The sequence below is a fragment of the Nicotiana attenuata genome, unplaced genomic scaffold (genome assembly GCF_001879085.1).
Source record: "Nicotiana attenuata strain UT unplaced genomic scaffold, NIATTr2, whole genome shotgun sequence".
Taxonomy (NCBI): Eukaryota; Viridiplantae; Streptophyta; class Magnoliopsida; order Solanales; family Solanaceae; genus Nicotiana; species Nicotiana attenuata.
Window position 1 is genome coordinate 16,102 of NW_017675213.1, and position 19,512 is coordinate 35,613.

At 36.8% G+C, this 19,512-nt stretch overlaps 1 protein-coding gene and 2 pseudogenes across 2 annotated transcripts in view; all 3 read right to left on the reverse strand.

Annotated features, from left to right (window-relative positions):
- Positions 1 to 623: 623 nt before the first annotated feature.
- LOC109219807 lies at positions 624 to 3,725 on the reverse strand (annotated as a pseudogene).
- Positions 3,726 to 7,426: 3,701 nt separating this feature from the next.
- Positions 7,427 to 12,288, reverse strand: LOC109219810 (annotated as a pseudogene). The gene is made up of 4 exons (XR_002066993.1): positions 11,595 to 12,288; positions 9,715 to 10,433; positions 9,454 to 9,606; positions 7,427 to 8,068 (listed from the first exon to the last, which is right to left on the reverse strand). The product of XR_002066993.1 is annotated as a probable WRKY transcription factor 3 (transcript).
- Positions 12,289 to 14,116: 1,828 nt separating this feature from the next.
- The window catches only part of LOC109219811, a 7,720-nt gene continuing 2,324 nt past the window's right edge, over positions 14,117 to 19,512 (reverse strand). Inside the window, exons 3-7 of the mRNA XM_019384282.1 lie at positions 17,115 to 17,232; positions 16,866 to 16,984; positions 15,571 to 15,757; positions 15,289 to 15,432; positions 14,117 to 14,691 (exon numbers count right to left, since the gene is read on the reverse strand). Of these exons, the coding sequence (XP_019239827.1) occupies positions 14,401 to 14,691; positions 15,289 to 15,432; positions 15,571 to 15,757; positions 16,866 to 16,984; positions 17,115 to 17,232 (859 nt within the window). The 3' untranslated portion in view covers positions 14,117 to 14,400. The remainder of the gene's footprint in view (positions 14,692 to 15,288; positions 15,433 to 15,570; positions 15,758 to 16,865; positions 16,985 to 17,114; positions 17,233 to 19,512) is intronic.

Here is a 19,512-nt window from a genome sequence, read left to right on the forward strand (position 1 = left end):
ATAGTTTTAAAAGTATCCGGTGACCAAGCACGAAGCGGGATGCCGAATGCTTTGATCCATCTGAGTTTCCGACCTCTTGCTTGCCAAATCTGTACCGGCCACCGGAGTCCACCACTCCAATGACAATCGTCTTTCGTTCCAATGCCATTCACTCACATTGATTCTCTCAGCTTCTTCTCTTAAGGGAAACTGAAACAAGAATCTGTTATGAGAGATTGGTGTAATTTTGAGAACAGAGCAAACTTGCCATCTGTTAGTGAACCATTTGTGTAACACCTCTGATTTTGGGTCGTAGCTGAATGGGTCATTGAAGTAGCCAATCATACAACTACGCAGAAAAGTTTCTCTCACCTTTAACTCAGAACCTGCTGCCTGAGTCGCTACCTTGTCCGGCCATTGATATATTCTGGCAGCTTCAACAAAAGGCTTTGTGTGAATATCAGCAAAATGATTGATTTTGTTGTTTGAAGGTTTACCCAGGAATCTCAATATCTTGTCTGCAATATCTCCGCAGCCCCTGTTATGTTCATCTTCCGGAACAATGATTGCCTGCTTCTATCTCCCACCCAAGTTTCAATTCTAACAAAACGGCCATAACTGTTGAAGTTTAGATACACTCTGTAAATGTATGTTTGAACCTTCCTTCCCCAACATCTACATAAATGTCTACATAAGTTCCCTGTACCCCTGGATGCTAGAGCAAGAGATTCACAAACCCAGCGCAGATTCTCTTCATCAGTGCAGATTCTGCTCGTAAATCTTCTGATCCTTTCTATCAGTGTATACCATCTAATTCGTCCTTCATGATTCCCTGCCAATTCGAATGATTTAGAGCCAGATGTGAAGAAAGTTCTTTCCCCCATGTTTTGAACTCACCAGTGAAGATTTACACATGTTTCAGAGAGAGAGAGACAGAGAGAGAGAAAGAGGAGAGAGAAGAGAGCATTTTTTGAGCAGAGACCAACTCTTTTTTACTTGCAAGATAGTACCCTTTTTTACTTTAACAATATAATAGACAGCTTTTCTTACTAAAGTTAGAAGCTCAAACCACATCCTTTATTACTTTTGGTAATGCTTTTTACGCTGCAATCCTTTCACACACGGGTATTTCTCATTGTTGTTTCCGAAACCCAAAATATTTGTGAACCGAAGGCCTCCAAAATAACCATTTCTTACTTTCTCAACGCTAAGTATCTTTGGCAGGTTTTATAAGTGGGAGTATCATGATTATGCTCGCCTTTGTAGGTTTTTATTGCTTTTGGATCAGTTGAAGCCCTCATGACTTGTTTGTGTGCTTTGCATTTAGGATATGTGCACCGATAATAATCCCTGTATATCATGTTGGAAGCATAAGGGGATAAGTCAATAAGCGAACAGTTCAAGGAAAGACACATGTTTTAAAAATGTTCAACAGTAACAAGTGAAATCATATGATGAGAGGACAAAGAACTAGCAGGTGCTTAAACAAGATATTGCAGCTCATGGTAGCACCTAATTCTAATCTCCAAAAGGTCTTATAAAACTTGTTTGTTTCTATCGGATGCATATACAAGGATTTCTAAATTCTGCCACATGCTTTCGCATAAAAATTCATACATCCAGTACTATCTGTTTCGTACAGAAACTTGTCAGTGTTAATTTTTCCTCTGGTGACTCTAGCCACGTAATACACTTAGGATTCAAGAGCGCTAAATCCCAGACTCTACGCCATTAAATTTACATGTGATGGTATTTTCACAGAAGACAAAATAAAACAAACATATTCCCCAGAACAGGGCAAAGGAAATATTATGGTAATTTTTCCACGCCCTATCCTATAGTGTATGGCATAATCCTGTAACCTGACAGCAGATTATCTTTCATTGACCAATATGTTTCAACAACAAACTCCGACAGGCCAAGTTAATAATCACAAAATCCAATATTGAAATATTACCATCAAATTCTTCAAGTTCAAAATTAAAATAGCATCATGAGGCAAATCAGATGGGCTTCTTACAACCACGATCCACTTTCTTATTATTTCCATCTGAACCACACTTACATTTTCTATTTCTTGATGCCGACCAGATTTATCTGGATAAGAGTTTGTCATAGCAACTAGGACACACGAAAAAAGAAAAGAGAAACAAGCAAAAGCAAAGAATTAGATTAGAAAGGACAGTGCCCCGGCCTTTTCCTGTGAGTTATCATCCCATGTCATAAACATGAGCTCAAGAACCAAGAAATCTAGTTTGGTGATCAGGAAGCAAACCTAACCTTTAGGATACCAGGACTGTCTTAGCCCAGACATCATTAAAAACAGCACATAATGTTAACAAGCATCAAATCCAGGAATTCAAAAAAATTGATGATCCACAACTTCAAAGAGAACTATATTTACAGCTTCCCTTTAGTATTGTTTGAAAAAGGATTGCCCTATAACTTGCCCCCGCAGAACCAATGTGTTCATTTTATTAGCGTTATGCTGAAATAATTCATTCAGTAATATTACAACAGAGCCAGAAAACATGGTCTGATTGATTGCAAGTGACGTTTTTAACTGCAGGGTGGAAGTTTTATCTTCTGTCGGACTTCATACTGTATCTATTTCAGAACTAGTTTGTAAAATCCTGATAGACAAATTATAAACTGTGTGTTTTGGCATATTAGAAAATGACAAGGTGATAAACTAGCATATGGACATTTACCAAAATACATGATGCAAGCACACACAAGTTCTTTAGTATAATAAAACATTACACAAAATAAATTTCATAAAGAACAGCAACTAACATTATATTGAAGAAAATCTTGCAGTCGAAGATATATAAGTACCTAAGGTGCTGATTTCCCTTTACCACCTTCTGCCCATATTTTCGCCAATTGTACCCGTCATTTACGACAACAACTTCACTTCTCGTCGGCAGAACAATCTTTTGCCCAGCTACTGTGCCATGTGATGAAGCTAGTGTCTTAACTGCCTTCTTCCTGCGTCACAGTAACTGAATTAGGTACCTACTTTTGTTGCTCTACAGTTTCTCTTCTTGTTTTATAACAGAAGGATAGGGCATTAATTGCTCATGAAAGGAGGACTCACTTTCTCTTCACATCTGGTTCATCGTGTCCCTCATCTACTTCTATCCAATTGTTTATGGTTTCATCACGTTTTCTTTTCACAAGAAGTAGAGATGCCAATTGGGTTGAAATCTGGTCAGGACGAGAAGGGGAAGACACATCTGAGCTATTCACTACTGTCCTATCATGCGTGCGAATGTCAGGCCGAACTTCCGAGCAGTCTGTACCATTCAAAGCAGAACCATCCTTTCTTTGCTTGCTTGGTTGAGGAAGTTCATGGTTGTGCCAGCCATTATGTGTGATCTGAGTTATGTGACCATCAATGGATCGCTCAACCTTCTTCTTCGCTGGACATTTGGTATGTGTGCACTTATAGTAGCTCCGAGGGCATTGACTGACCTTATCCTTCTTCTGGCCATATTTTCTCCAGTTATAACCATCACAAGCTGGTTTATCGAGAGCACCAAAGGATGTCATGATCTCAGATTGAGAAACCTCCGGCAGTCCAAACTGCTTACTTTGCTTTCTGACGGTTTGTCATCCAACCTTGTTTGCAGAGGTTCCTTTACCTGCAAAGAAGATTCCTTTGGATCAGTCGACAACTCATGTCCTAATGCTTCTGCTGAAGCCACCTGAGAGGAACACTGATCTTCGGCTTGCATGTGCATGTAAGAACTAGAGAATGCAAGCTTTGCTGTAACATGTGCTAGAGCCTGCTGGTGTCACATTCCATAGGGACACTGCAAAGCCTTGAAATATCATAAGTAACAACATGATGCCAATGTAATTAGATGACTTTTAGTTAACTATTTCTATAACGAACCATTGGGTGCATCGTAATTCACAGACTATTTATGTAGGAATGGTCTCTTCTAACAATGGAAAAGCGCAAAACTGGGACATCCCAAAATTTAGGTGTCGAACAGTGAAGAAAATTTTGCTAGGAATCTAAAAAAATTTCTCCCATTGTTTTTGGATATATGGGTGATGGTGAGATTTGAACTCAAGATCTTTGTCTGCTCTAAGACTATGTCGAAGTGCGTGAAGAGGTGGACCCAAGATTTAAAAGTGGCGGGGGACCAATGTGTTTACTTAGACATGCCAATTACCAGGGGCGCATCCAGTGCTTCGCCGTCGACGCTAAGTATGGATATTTATGTGGAAACCCACCAAAATTTCAACAAATATTATATCTAAAGTCATAATTTTAAATGAGTTGAATGCGAACAACCTTAAATGTCGAACCTATCAAGCTAACATCCTAGATCTGCATCTGTCAATTACAAGCTAATTAGTTTGGAGTGCAACTCTTTAAAAACCTTAAAGATTATGACAACTTATGAGAAAGGTACAAAATTCAACCTAATGAATATCATTAATTTAGTAAAAAATCTGTTTTAAAAGGCAGAATTGGGACTCGCCCGGGACTCGCCCCGGGGCGGAGCATTCGTAAAACGCCCCTGGGCTTATGTGTGGGGCTTAGTTCCGTGAGACTTACGCCTCGGCCATCGGGGCTTACGCCCCGGACACGCCCAACGCCCAGCGTACTGGGCTCGCCTAATAGAACTTTATGCAATTGTATGTAACTAACCTTGTAAATCTACAAATTTTCTTAATAAATCGTTGACTACTCAAATTACTTTTTTCCTAAGTATAAATTATTAAGTTGGGAGTATTGTCATAATTAAAATAAAAAATATTGCACGTTATCCACTAATACTTCTATGATAGTTAATTTTAAATAAATCTTTCATTTGAAAAGTATTTATTTTTTAACTATTGTTATGTCTTTACTATATAATAGTCCATAATTTTTTTATCATTATTTTTCTAATTTTTTTTCACGTTTACGAGATACAATACTTATTAATTTAATAGCTCACTATTAGCTATTAACTTGTACAAATAATTAGTTATCATGGTATTGTATGGTGAATTATGTGTCACTTTATTAACTTGTTGAAACTTAAAAATGAATGATGCTTGAGAATCATATTTAAATTGTGAATTATGTTTTTATATAAATTCTCTTTCCAATAGAAAGCATATTAAATAAAAGGAGTATCTTAAGAAAAATATCAAATTATAATATCGAAATTCTTTCAAGACTCATTACTCCTTAAGAGATACATATAAGATTTCGTATGGAATACATTACTTTTGATGTTTGAGTTGTAACGACATTGCAACTATTTGTATATTATGATATATGTCATACTTTTCATATTATTCATAGTTGAATTATAACTTATTAATATTTTAAATATATTATTTGTATAATTTTGTGATTTTAATGTAATTTTTATAATTATTTTTATTTTATNCAATACACAGATCTATCTAGTGGAGACGCCCTAACCCAACCCCCCCCCCCAGCCCCCGGGACAGAAGTACGAAAAATTCTAGAAGCCCCTATCCTGCAACCCTGATACTAGACCTCCAGACTTTCCTATCAAGGGCCATGTCCTTGGAAATCCGCATTCTAGCCATGTCATGCCTAATCACCTCTCCCCAATACCTCTTGGGCCTCCCTCTGCCTCGACTCGCGCCAACCACCGCCAGCCGCTCACAACTCCTCACCGGGGCATCGGGGCTTCTCCTNAAATTAGTAAAATTTAAAGATCCGTGGGACTTACGCCCCATGTCTCAGAGCTTACGCCTCGCCTCGTCAGAGATAAAACGCCTCGCCTCACGCCCCCGCCTTTTAAAACATTGAAAAATATAACAAAAGTACATCATCTATTCATACTTGAGCTCGACAGGCTTTCATTTTCTAAATTGGTAAAAAAAAGTTACGATTGCTTGGATTTGCAATTACTTCCATCTCAATGTATAAAAATAAACAATCATTTAAAAATGCATCACTAATACTATTTCGCAGTTCATTTTTTATGTGCTCCCTTGATGAGAATGCTCTTTCTACCATAACAGTAGCAACAAATAAAGTCAGAGTAAACTTGACAAGTAAATAAACACTGAATTCCAACTTGTAGTAAAAATGCTATAGGATTTACTACTAAGAGAATATGATTATTATTAGTAAATTAATCCCATAAAATGAAAATGACAATATTCTAGGGTTTAGTACTAAGAGAATATAATTATTAATTAAATTAATCCCATATAATTGACAATGGCAGTCCACAGAAAGATGCTTCCATATTTGTTTAACACAATTATACAAATAAATACTTAATTATCATTATTAGTGGTAGTATTTATAATTGAGCTCACATAAATATGAATCCTAGGTCCTACTAATTTGTGAAAAAACAGAAATCATAAAAGAATCAAAGTCAAAGTATGCTTGAAATAAATCGTATCTATAAGAGTCAATAGAAAGAGGTGAAGAAGACCTTTACAGTTAACAGAGTTATAGAGATAGGTCTACAAAGTGCCGGTGCTGAGGGGTGACGGAGGTCGGATCTCGCCGGACTCCGGTCGCTGGACGCCGGCTGCTTTTCGTAATTGAGTATGACGGAGATTAGAGTGCGTTAGGAACTAGGTAAGGGTTTCTGGATATGGTTAAGAGCAAAAAGGCGGAAACAAATGTTTGACTATACTATTAACTTGTTGAAAACAAGCTAACTGCTCAACCATTCATCTCAATCTTCAGATTTTTCAGTTAATTATTCTTGGAATATGATACCAATAATTGTTCTGACTTGGACGGAATATAAGTAAATTATTATTCTATTTTCCAGATTACAATCTCCATATATTGTTATACTTAATTTAATCTTATTGGGTAACGTATTTCTGCAACTCTCGTAAAACTTGAACTTTTTTAAAATGATGGGATATACCACCATGTTACAACTTACAAGGCTCATCCACACAATCTAACACTCTTCCAAGCAATTAGGACGAAACTAAATTAATACATCATGAGCAATATAACAATATTGGAAGAGATTTATAATATGCACCATTACACCAATGTATGAATTTAGTTAATGAGCTAAACGATAAACCCTCCAATTTCTGACTTCTTTGGGTTTTTTCTTATGGGTGCTCTATCAAGGCAAATTTGTCTAAGAGGTAGACATGATCCGAGGTCTCATGTTAAGATACATGTTATGTATTCATTGAGCTGGTCTAATAAATTTTTTCTTTCTGCTTCTTTGGTCAAACCATCAAGAACCAGACGGATTTCCAAGTTATCAAAAAAAGAAAAAAATTAGAAATTTAGGTCGTCCTTCTGAGCCCATAATTTTTTTCTTGTAAAAAAATTATCATAACTGCCATCAAACCTAACAAACAAGCTATAAAGTGATAACTAATTGCATCCACTTCGTTCCATGAATTCTCATCCTTAGTTGGAAAATGTTTCGAAATAAACGGTCTAGTAAAATAGGCTCAGCGATCAAGAGATGCAAACGAAATATAACTTCTAATTTACAAAGTAAATATGGTATCAAAAGTTGACAACTTTGCTTGAATAAGCTTATGTACTCTGCTGGTCTAGAGTTTGAAGCTGACCAGAAGAAGCTTAAATGGCAAGGACAAGCTATTACAACCTTCTATACTTTAACAATATATCAGACAACTTCAGAAAGTAGCATAGAATTTACAAATACTTATTGAGAACTACCAACAGATTCACCAAGCATGAGGTTTTCGAAAGAAAAGACTGACTATTTGGTACAAAAGTTAGTAGCTCAATCCTGTATCCTTTCACTCTTTTACCTTTGGTAATGCTCTACTTATGCTGCAATCTCAGTATCCTTTCACCCTTTTTTGGTAATGCAACTTATGCTGCAATCCTTTCACACACGGGTATTTCATTGTTGTTTCCAAAATCAATATCTTGGTGAAATAAAGGCCTCGAAGTCACCATCTTTTACTTTGCAACGCTGAGTACTATCTTTGGCTGTTTCTATTCCTAACAGAGGGAATGTCGTGATTATGCTTGCCTTCATAGGTTGTTATGACATTTTTTGCATCAGTTGAAGCCCTCTCGACTTGTTTGCGGACATTGCATCCAGGACATGTGCACCGATAATAACTCCTGTATATCAAGTTTGGATGCATAAGGGGATGTTTTGTTCAACTTAAGAAAAGAAGAGTAATCAAATGAATGACCAGTTCCAGGAAAGACAAATGTTCTAGAAATTTTCAACAGTAACATGTGAAATCACATTCTGAGAAGACAGAACTGCCAAGGGTTCAAACTAGACAGTGCTACTGATTGTAGTACTTAATTCTAATCTCCAAATGATCTTATAACACTTGTTTGTTTTATCAGATGCATATATAAGAATTTCTAAATTCTGCCACATGCTTTCACATAAAAATTCATATATTGTAATTTTTTCCACTGCCCTATCCCATAGTGTACAGTATAATCCTGTACCTGGATGTAGCTGAATATCTTGCATTGTCCAGAGGTTTCAAAACAAAATCTGACAAGCCAAATTAATAATCACGAAAGCCATTATTGAACTATTACTATCAAATTCTTCATGTCCAAAACAAAGGATCATGAGAGTGCAAACCAGATGTGCTTACAACCGAGATCCACTTTTCTATTTATTTTCCAGCTGAAACAGACTTATATATTGTCTTTCTTGAAGCCGAACAGATTTATCGGGGTGGAAGTTTGTCATAGCAACAAGGGGACACATAAAAGAAAAAGAAAAGTGACACAAGCAAAAGCAAAAAGTAGCTTAGAAGGGACCCCCCCCCCCCCCCTTTCTTTTCTTGTGATTTATTATCCCATGTCACAAACTTGAGCTCATGAACCAAGTGATCTAGTTTGGTGATCAGGTAGCAAACCAAACCTTTAGAAGACAATGACCGTCTTTGCCCACACGTCATTAGTAATAGCACATAATGTTAACAAGAATGAAATCCAGGAATCCAAAAGAAAAAAAATGGATGACCTGCAACTTCAAAGAGAACTATATTTTACAGTTTTCCTTTTTACATTATTTGAAAAGAGTTAGTCCTACAACTTGCACCTGCAGTCCAGAGTGTTCGTCATTAGTCTTATGCTCATCACCAAAAATATTCATGATTCAATGTAAAATTACAAAGCACTATTCAGAAATATTATAATTCAGAGCCAGAAAACATGGCCTGCTTGATTGTCAAGTGCAGTGTGAAAGTTTCCTCTTCTATCAGACTTCACACTGTATCCATTTCAGAACTATAGTTTTTTTTAAACTTCCATTTCAGAACTATAGTAGTTTGTAAAATCATGATAGACAAAGTTTCTAAACTATGGGTTTTGGCATATTTCAGCAGGACAAGGCGATAAGCTAGAATCATTTCCTGGACATTTTACCAAAAAACATGATGCAAGCACGCACAAGTTCTTTAGTAAAATAAACATTATGCAAAAATAAGATTTATACAGAATCTTGCAGTGGAAGATATGTAGACTATAAGTACCTTGGGTGCTGATTCCCCTTTACCACCTTCTGCCCGTACTTTCGCCATTTGTACCCGTCATCTAAGAAATCAACTTCACTTCTTGTCTGCAGAACAATCTTGGATTCAGCTACTGTGCTATGTGATGAAGCTAGTGTCTCAACTGCCGTCTTCCTGTGTCACAGTAACTGAATTAGATACATACTTTTGTTGCTCTACCATTTTCTTCTTGTTTCATAACAGAAGGATGGGGCGTTCTTTACTCATGAAAGGAGGACTCACGTTCTCTTTGCATTTGGTTCATCATGCCCCTCATCTACTGCTACCAAAATGTTTTTGGTTTCATCATGTTCTCTTTTCACGAGAAGTTCAGATGCCATTTGGGTTGGGACCTGGTCAGAACGAGAAGGGGAAGACCCATCTGAGCTATTCATCACTGTCCAATCATGTGTTTGAATGTCAGGTCGAACTTCCGAGCAGTCTGTACCATTCAAAGCAGAACCATCTTTTCTTTGCTTGCTTGGTTGAGGAAGTTCATGGTTGTGCCGGCCATTATATGTGATCTCAGTTATGTGACCATCAACAGATCGCTCAACTTTCTTCTTCACTGGACATTTGAGATGTGTGCACTTATAGTAGCTCCGAGGGCATTCACTAGCCTTTACTTTCTTCTGGCCATATTTTCTCCAGTTGTAACCATCACAAGCTGGTTTTTCAACAGTAATAAAAGACGGCTTGTTCTCAGATTGAGAAAACTCTAGCAGTTCAAATTTCTTACCCTGCTTGTCCGATGGTTCGCTGTCCATTCTAGTTTGCGAAGGTTCCTTTAGCTGCAAAGAAGCTTCCTTTAGCTCAGTTGTCAACTCATGTCCGAATGCTTCTGCTGAAGCCACCTGAGACGAACATTGATCTTCGGCTTGCATTTGCATGTTCGAATTAGAAAATGCAGCCTGGGCTGTAACATGTGCTAGAGCCTGTTGATGTGACATTCCAAAAGGACTCTGCAACCAAATTGAAATACCATTAGTAACCGCATTATGCCACTGAAGTTAGATTACATTTTAGTTTAACCTTTTTTTTTTTTTTTGATGAAGTAAGGGAATTTCATTAAATGGCATCAAGAAGATGCATAGCAAAAAATTACAACATAAAGGTATTGTCTGCTCATATACAAAAACTTACTATAACCAACCATTGGATGCATCATAACTCACAGACTCTACCAATAAGTGGGACGTCACAAAGATGTCGAACAATGAAGAAAATTCTGCTAGGAATCTAAAATATTTTCTTCATTTTTGTTGGATAAATGGACACGTGATAACGGTAAGACTTGAACCGAGGATCTTTGCCTGCTCTAATACTATATCAAGTGTGTGTGTGAGCATCTCAAGAATACTTTCTTCCATTTCATAACAGTAGTATTGGCACGCATTCTCACTTTTTTGTTCTCTTTCATTGTTGATCACCTTACTGTCTTGTTGTTTTTATACTGCTTTTATATGGCTTTATGGTATTGTCTCTTCTTGTCTATATTTTCATTAATATGGTGCTTATGCTTTCCTGAGCCGAGGGTCTATTGGAAACGGCCTCTCTGTTTGCTCAAAAGTTATTACAAAACTTACGAGTATAAACAATATAAATAAATCACGGGATAATCATAGCAAATCGTAATAATCCGTTGGGGTTTCGCCTTCACGGTATTTATAGCTGTGACCACGTTGGGGTTTCGCCTTCATGGTGGCGGATGGGCCGTGGCCTTGTTGATCGAATCAGACGAGGGTTAGAATATAATTAATTCTGAGTGGTCGTGCCACTAATTAATCACGAATTAACTTAAAACGGGATTAGCTTCGTTAATTATCGTGGGGTCGGATTCTGACTCATACACTCTCTATTCTCTATCCTCACAAGGTAGAGGTAAGGTCTGCGTATACTGGGTATATTGTTGTTGTATAAATCCAGCCAAAGGAAGAAACTTTTTTTTGCAGCCTGGAAGCAGTTTTCCAGTGGTAGACAGTAACAAAAGTATGATATTACGACAGACTTAGCATAGTATTAGTTGAATTACAGAAGTATCAACAGCACTAAATTAAAACAGAAAAAGGCGAAATCTTCGGCTATTTTTGCAAGTGAAAATGAACAATTGAGTGAATAATTACCTGAAGTGGAGAAAGAAACCCAGGTGAATTAAGCAATTCAGAAGGACTCAAACCAGGAGGAATCATGAACAAAGGAGATTGGGCCAACACAAGGCCCATGGGCCGATTCTGCTTATACCCTGAGTTCTTTTGAGTTCCTTCTCCAAAATTATCCGGCAAAAGGGCCGGCTTTGCAAGTGGAGAAGTCATAGCTCCGGCAAGAAGCTGGGAGAAAGAAGGATAATCGGATGAATCAGGGCTCTGATCGGAGAAGAAACTGGAAACTAGGGACATTGGACCTGGGCTGAAAGAAGGCATGTTACTAAAAAAGGATTCGAACGAGGGCCGAGGTGGGATTGTTAAAGCCGGAAACGACATGCTAAAAAAGTCTATCAGCTGAAACAGAACTGTGATGAGAGCAATTATTTATTTTCACTGAAGAAGAAAGAAAGACAATTAGATTAGCTCTGCTCTTATAATTTGGAGTTGCTTTTTCTGTTATCTCTTTTGGCTTTGGCTTTGGCTTTGGCTTTGGCTGTGACGTTTATATATTGGCTATATGATGGGGGACTGCAGTCGTCATTCGTCAATGGTGTAATTACTGCTGGGACCTGCTTTTGCTTATTGTACCTTTCTTTTCCCGCTGTGCTTCTGCCTTTGTTTGCATTTCGTACCTTGTACAAATCCTACTAGATTGGCTGCTTATTTTCCCACTAATATCTTAATTTACTTAAAAAGATAATTTATAACAAATTAGTTGGGTGAGGGGTATTGATTCCCGTCACCAGCCGCCTTCTTGTTCATAGCTCGTTGCACATGATTGGTTCAATTAACATTGCACAGTGAGTAAAGTATCCAGGGCGGGTAGCGGCCGTGAATTTTCCTAGAAAATTTCCAAAAAAGAAAAAACAATATACATTTATTTTTTCTTAAGTAAAAATACTCACTATCAAAGGTTTGCGATTGCATTGTCGGGTCTTAACTTTAAAATCTGGTTAAGGATGATTTTATATATATCATTTATTGAAGTAAGGATAAATTTGAAAGGAAAAAAACTATTGTGGTTTCCAGAATCAGGCACTTATATTTGACCTTTTTATTTATTAGACAACATTTAAAAAGAATCGAAGGAGTAATTTTATTGAAGTTCTTTTTCTACTCACAAACAATATGAAATTTCTTTTTAAAAGAATATAAAAGGAAGAAAACTATAACAATCCTGAAACATTTTTTTCACAAAACCTTACAATAATTCTTGAAAAACTGTTTATTTGTCCAAATTGTTCCTAATAGTAGTGTTTGATAGACTGGCTAATTTTCATTTGGTGGGAGTTGGCACAACTATTTGTTGCGCAGGATTTACTATCTGACATAGGTTAATTACAATTCTAGATTTATTGGTTTAAAAAGTTTTTAGCCAAATCTATAATAACTAAAATTTAGCCAGAAAATATAAAGGAAGCAATTTATTGAGAAATATAGAGTATTAAAGTAAATCCTTTGAATTGTTCACTAAACTAAGATTTTAGATATATTAGAGGAGAAGAATAAATTAATTAATGAAGTATTTTGCAAGTTGTGAATAAACGGATAAGAATGTGAGGCTAGTGGGCAAAAAAGAGTCCAAATAAAGAGTACTACAGTCTACACATCTACAGCAGTGGATATACAATGAATTGTTTACCTACCAACTGCCACTTGGGAGAAGTAGATTATTACTAAAATATTTTACTACGTACTAGTTAGCAATTTAGACAAGAATTTACCTTATATATGCATAATAGCTTAAACAATTTTTATACTAAAAACATGATTATATTTGTTTTAATAAATCATTTACCATCTTTTATAGGTTACAGACAATGTTTGCTGTTAAATAGTACTTGTAATTAGTTTTTAAGTAACCTGACAGTTAAAAAAAATATTTGAGATTGTCCGTGCATAGAAGTTAATTTGTTAAGAAAAAGCAAAAATGATTTCTACTTGGGGAGTAAGAATTGGAAAATTAGAACGTCGGCTGATTCAAAAGAAAATCTGAGGTATGAATATCATGAAATTCGTTAAAAAAAATTACTATAATTTTTTCTCTCTGATAATTTTATAAAACAAAAAAGAAAAACATGTCGGTTATACGTTACTCTAGCTGTGATATAAATTGGAGGGGTCAAATAACGTACACGTGGCCCAACTGCAATTAAATAAGGCAAAAAGATTCAAGCAAGTTGCAGTTCAATAAAAATAAAGTGATATTTTGTCCTTGCTACAACAACTCAAATAAGCGTTGTCTTTGACAAGAGGCAAGTTGCCAACTTGACAAGCGTTGTCTTGTACTCTCTCATTCATAGTATAATTGGCTTTTTAGCCTTTGATATACCCCTAAAGAAAATACGAACTTTTAAAGAAAAAAAGAAGAAATATATTCACTAAATTACCTATAATTAATTGTTACTTTGATACATTGGGATATATAAATAAGGGTAAATTTTGAAAAAATAAAATTAATTCCTTCTTGATTATGTAAAAAGACTTATTTCAGACCAAAATAAAAAGATCAAAGATAACTTATTATAGACCGGAGGAGTAAAAGTAAAATGACCTTAAAATTTACAATCCAAATGAACAAAGTTACACATCAATGCCCTTCCATTTGCATTTGGCACTCTTGACAAAAAGGATGGAAGTCTGTAAGTTTACTATAGGTGGAAGAGATACGGAAAAAGAATGTACTTTCTCCGGTTCATAATAAGTGATTGTATCCAGGAAAAAGATTAATGTAGGAGCAAAAGATGGTGCCTGAAGAAGCTCTCTTTGAATCAGGAAAAGCAACTCAGATTTTGGACTCAATGAAATATGTAGATGAAACAGCCAGGCCCTCTACATCGTAAGTGCGAATAAGTCTTTGTCTCTTGCCAGGCGATTCAAGCCAACACAACTCCAGATGAAATGACTTGGATTCTTGCACACTGTTGGCCACATCAGACGGGTATCCCATGTAAATGCCCCCAGGTAACAAAGTAAGCCGGAAACCACCGTCGAATGTCACTAGGTTTTCGGATATGGTACCGGTCCAATGTACATTGGTTGTAACATTACTTGCACCAGAGGTAGACGTGATATCCTTGATTCAAGGGGAAATAAAAGGAAAATTAATTGGCAGCAAAAAGGTAAGCACTAAATGAAACAAAGACCAAAGATATTCATTTGAGACACCAAATAGCCTAAAATAAAAATAAATAGTCAAAGCAAATGAAAAGATTAGAACTTTCCCCACCCACCTTATTTTTTTGGACAAATAACTTGAGAGACTCCAAAAAGAGATATATAGTTTTTTGCTTAAGGATTGAAAACCAAAAATTATGAGAGAGTTGAGAACCATTAGTTAGTGTTAGTTATCCTCCTTCAGGAGCAACGACAAAATGACATCAATGATGTTCTGCCCTCCATATTTGAGTTAAACTTACCTTACGGTGACAATTCCAATCTACCAAGATATGTGCTTCATATAGAGCAGAGGATCTGGTCAGCTAGCATATTCGTCGAATCATTTAACTGTTTTGAATTTGTATTTTCGAAGAAGGTGAGGGAGATAGAGAGAGACTCCATTAGTGTCCCAAGTGGAAATGGGCAGTGTGAATCATTTCATGTATATTAGTAGTTTGCTGACGATTACTCTAACCTTTGCATACAAGGAACTTATTGCAAGGAGCTAACAAACCTGAACTAGCTGGCCATCCTTGTTCATTTCAAGAACAGCAGTAGTTTCGGCTTCAGTAATTGTTGCTCCATAAACACCAGTACGCTTTGTTAGAGAATGACCTTTCCAAGTTCCAAGATGAGGGTTAATCCTTTCAGAATCCTCCTACAGGATGAACATGGGATGCAAAGGCAAGGCATAAGAACAATATTTGGTTCTGGTAACTAACATGTTGAATCAAACTATGTTTAGGCAATCACGGAGGAATAGAAGGGGAACCCTTCCCCTTTAAGTCAAAAGTACCTTGAAATTGTCAAGGGAGGGAGGAATGACCTCTCCGTTGCCTCTTTCTTCAAGGAAAACTAGAAGCATTTCAAGAATCCCTTTTGGGTCCATTATATGAAAGGCCCTCACTCGTTTATCTTTCTCCAGTGAATAAAGACAATTTTCACACACAATAGAAGGTTTTTTAGAGGGAAGCTTCAAATTTCTGTGAAGGAAAATAAGTAATTATAGAATGTAAGACATTCATAGCCAAATTGGAACCAAAAGATAAAGCTAATAAATAATATGCACCAGTCCTTTATGCGAAAAAGATCCCAGTGTCCTTAACCTTTGCATTTGGATATTAAAGATGGTCTACAATTTCTAACATGAAAGTGACAGGCAATACATCTGATAAAGAGGTCCTATATATTCGCTCTAACTTGTGTTGCTGTGTGCATTCAAGCAATAGAATGCAAGAAAGCATGTTCCAAAAAGATCAGGCATATTTCGACTGGGGGTAAAAAAAAAATAGGACAAACACAGGAAGTACCAAACACATCTATATCCACATACACAACCCCCCCCCCCCCCCCAAACCACCATCACCCAATACTCCAACTAACGTACTGCATGAGTGCATGTAAAGTTATGAATAAGTTAATGTTTACATCCTCTTTGTGAAAATTAAAATATCCACAACATTTTTCATCTAATCAACATATAATTTAGCTAAACGATTATACAATCAAAACAACTTAATGATTACATAATAAGTATAAGGCTAAAACATATCTACACATGCCTTGAAATGACCTCACTCGACTTGCAGGAGAATGTCGTATTTTGCAAGAATATTATGATACATACATCTGATATGTTGAACAAAATAATAGATGTGATGATTCAATAGCAATAATTATTTAGCAAACATTAAAAAGTTAGTCTTTTAGAATTCAGTAGATAACAAAAAAGGAGGAATTGGTTTTTTTTCCCACAAGGTATAGAAACACTGAACAGAACACAAAAGAGACGTGAAAATATCCAAAATAAGCTAGAAGCAGCAACATTCAGGCCATACTGGGTAATTGGTATAAGGTCCAAAAAAACTAGAAGCAAAATACATGCATAAATTCAACCACTTGTTTCATAGAACTTTATATTTTAGCTTATCCATTGAGTAACATCTTCAAGATAAGTTTGAAGCAACAACATGTAGACCACACAGGGTATCATTTCCAAAATAAAGCTAGAAGCAATATATGTGCATAATTTCAACCACGGATTTCATCAGAACTGATATTTTAGCTTATCTCCATTTGCCAAACAGTTACCTTGGTGATTCTTCTCCAATATCATCTTCACCAAGCACTCCCTGTCTTAACACTGTCTCTAGCATGCCGGCAGTCTGATATCTTAGTGCGTACGCCTTCTCCTTAGGGAAGAAGCCAATCTGCAAACTACTTTTAGTGGTACCTCAAATGCAATAAAATCTGAAAAGAAAAGAAAATTGCAGATAACAGTCTCAATTAGGTATGACAGTGGGTGGATGTAAATTAGTTCTCTGTCTTAGTGAAGCTCACCTGTTGATATTTGTCCACTGTAAACATATTGGTCTCTTTGATTTTGTATTCAAACCACTCTTGTTCATAATCATCACCAGAAAATGAAGTGGTAGATGCAGGTTGTTTGATGTATAACCTAAAAATTTGAGCTGATTAGTCTACTTGTCTTCCAAACCATACAGTGCACAGACATTATAGTACTCAAGGTTATTGGATCCCCCTACACCAGTGTCAACTGTTAACTAATTGTATGCTGATGAAAAGGCAAGCAACGAGAAAGTGAAGGGGCTCATGAGTTGGAAAGGCATGTGGAACTCTTGGCTTCCTTACCAATGCTCCAAACTTACTATATTTGAACCAGTTAAAGATTGAGCTTTTTGATCGTAAAAGCTACTTGCACCACTAGATAGGCATACCACTGAATGATATACTAAGTTGCTCGGACTCGGGTGTGGGTATCCGATACGGGGACGGATCGGAGTATCGGATTCGACAAAATCTAAATTTTAAGATTCGGGGATGCGGATCCAGATATGGATACGGGTGCAGGGATTCGGCTAATAAAAAATAGAGCTATAAAAATATTGTAAATTTTGAGAGATATTCTGTGAAAAACCTACATGAATATTGTAGAATTCAATCTTTCATTCTCCAAGGTGGACATTATTCTTTCATTCTCCTAAATCTGTTTTATTTTTTATTTTGAGAAATCAAAATCTCAATTTTTCTCCCAAATTTGTCGATGGACTCCGGTCAAAGTGTCCGAAGTCAGTTGACCGAATCCGGGACGTATCCCGCTCCCGCTCCTGTCCCCGTCTCGTATCGGGACGGGGACGGCACCAAAATCGAAGAGTCCGCGCAACTTAGATGATATATATATATATATATATTTATTTGTGCGGGGAGAAAACCACTGAATGAATTTTTTTTTTATCAAAATTCAAGAGAAAAGAGAAATGCACATGGATTTCTATGCTTGAGTTCACCTACATAGGTTTAACTATATCCTGTGTAACATGAAGTGTAAATATCGTAATTTGTTTAGTATTCAGAAACTCCTAAAGGAATTTCTCCTCGATTGCAATGTTCAACTAATATCTTAACCTCAAAGAGTAAGACAAGGGTTTTATTTGGGTAACTAATAAACAACCTTATATACAACAACAACAACAACTACTCAGTATAGTCCCACAAGGTGGGGTCTGGGGAGGGTAATACGTACACAGGCCTTATCCCTACCCGAAAGGGCAGAGAGGCTGTTTCCAATCGACCCTCGGCTCAGGAAAAGGAAAAGGAAAACAAAAACAAAAAACAAAAAGCAAAAGAGCATTAGTAACTCCAGCAGAGATCACATAAATAATTATCTAAACATAAACCATAAATAAAATGGCATGCAAATATATCGACCAGTAACTACCATAAGGGGGCACAATACAATACACAGATCTATCTATGGAGAGCCCTACCAACCCCCCCCCCCAGCCCCGGGACAGAAGTACGAAAAATTCTAGAAGCCCCTATCCTGCAACCCTGATACTAGACCTCCAGACTTTCCTATCAAGGGCCATGTCCTCGGAAATCCGCATTCTAGCCATGTCCTGCCTAATCGCCTCTCCCCAATACCTCTTGGACCTCCCTCTGCCTCGACTCGCGCCAACCACCGCCAGCCGCTCATAACTCCTCACCGGGGCATCGGGGCTTCTCCTCCGCACATGCCCGTACCACCTGAGCCTCGCTTCCCGCATCTTCTCATCTACTGGGGCCACCCCCACCTTCTCCCGAATAACTTCATTCCTAATCCTATCTAACCTGGTGAGCCCGCACATCCACCTGAGCATCCTCATCTCCGCAACCTTCATTCTCTGGACATTGGAGTTCTTCACCGGCCAGCACTCAGCCCCATACAACATGGCAGGTCTAACCACAGCTCTATAAAACTTCCCCAGTATAAATATTCTCCAATTGACAAAATGGTTATCTGACATCTGCTACAACTAGAAGTCGTTTCCTTATGAAACGTATATAATGTTCTTATAAGACTGTATATTTACTTGCAAATTGCAATCCTCACTGAGTATTGTTATTTCCTCAAAGATGGTACAATTTGACAGTCAAGAAACAATAATCCAAGTCGCAATGTTCGAATCTCAATAGTCATGTACTCAACTACTCATCTCTCACGGTTACTGTTGTCCAGTTAAATCTTCCCTGCTCCTTGTTAAGTGTTATGTTAAAAGAATAAAAAAATACTGCGATATTTTCTTTCTTTCTTTCTCTTACTAAAAATATAATGTAAACTATAGGGCTTTTTTCACTTTAGCCCACGCAAGAAACTATTGACATTCGATTGCCGAAAAAGTTTATAAAATTTGTATATATATATATATATATATATATATATATATATATATGTTAT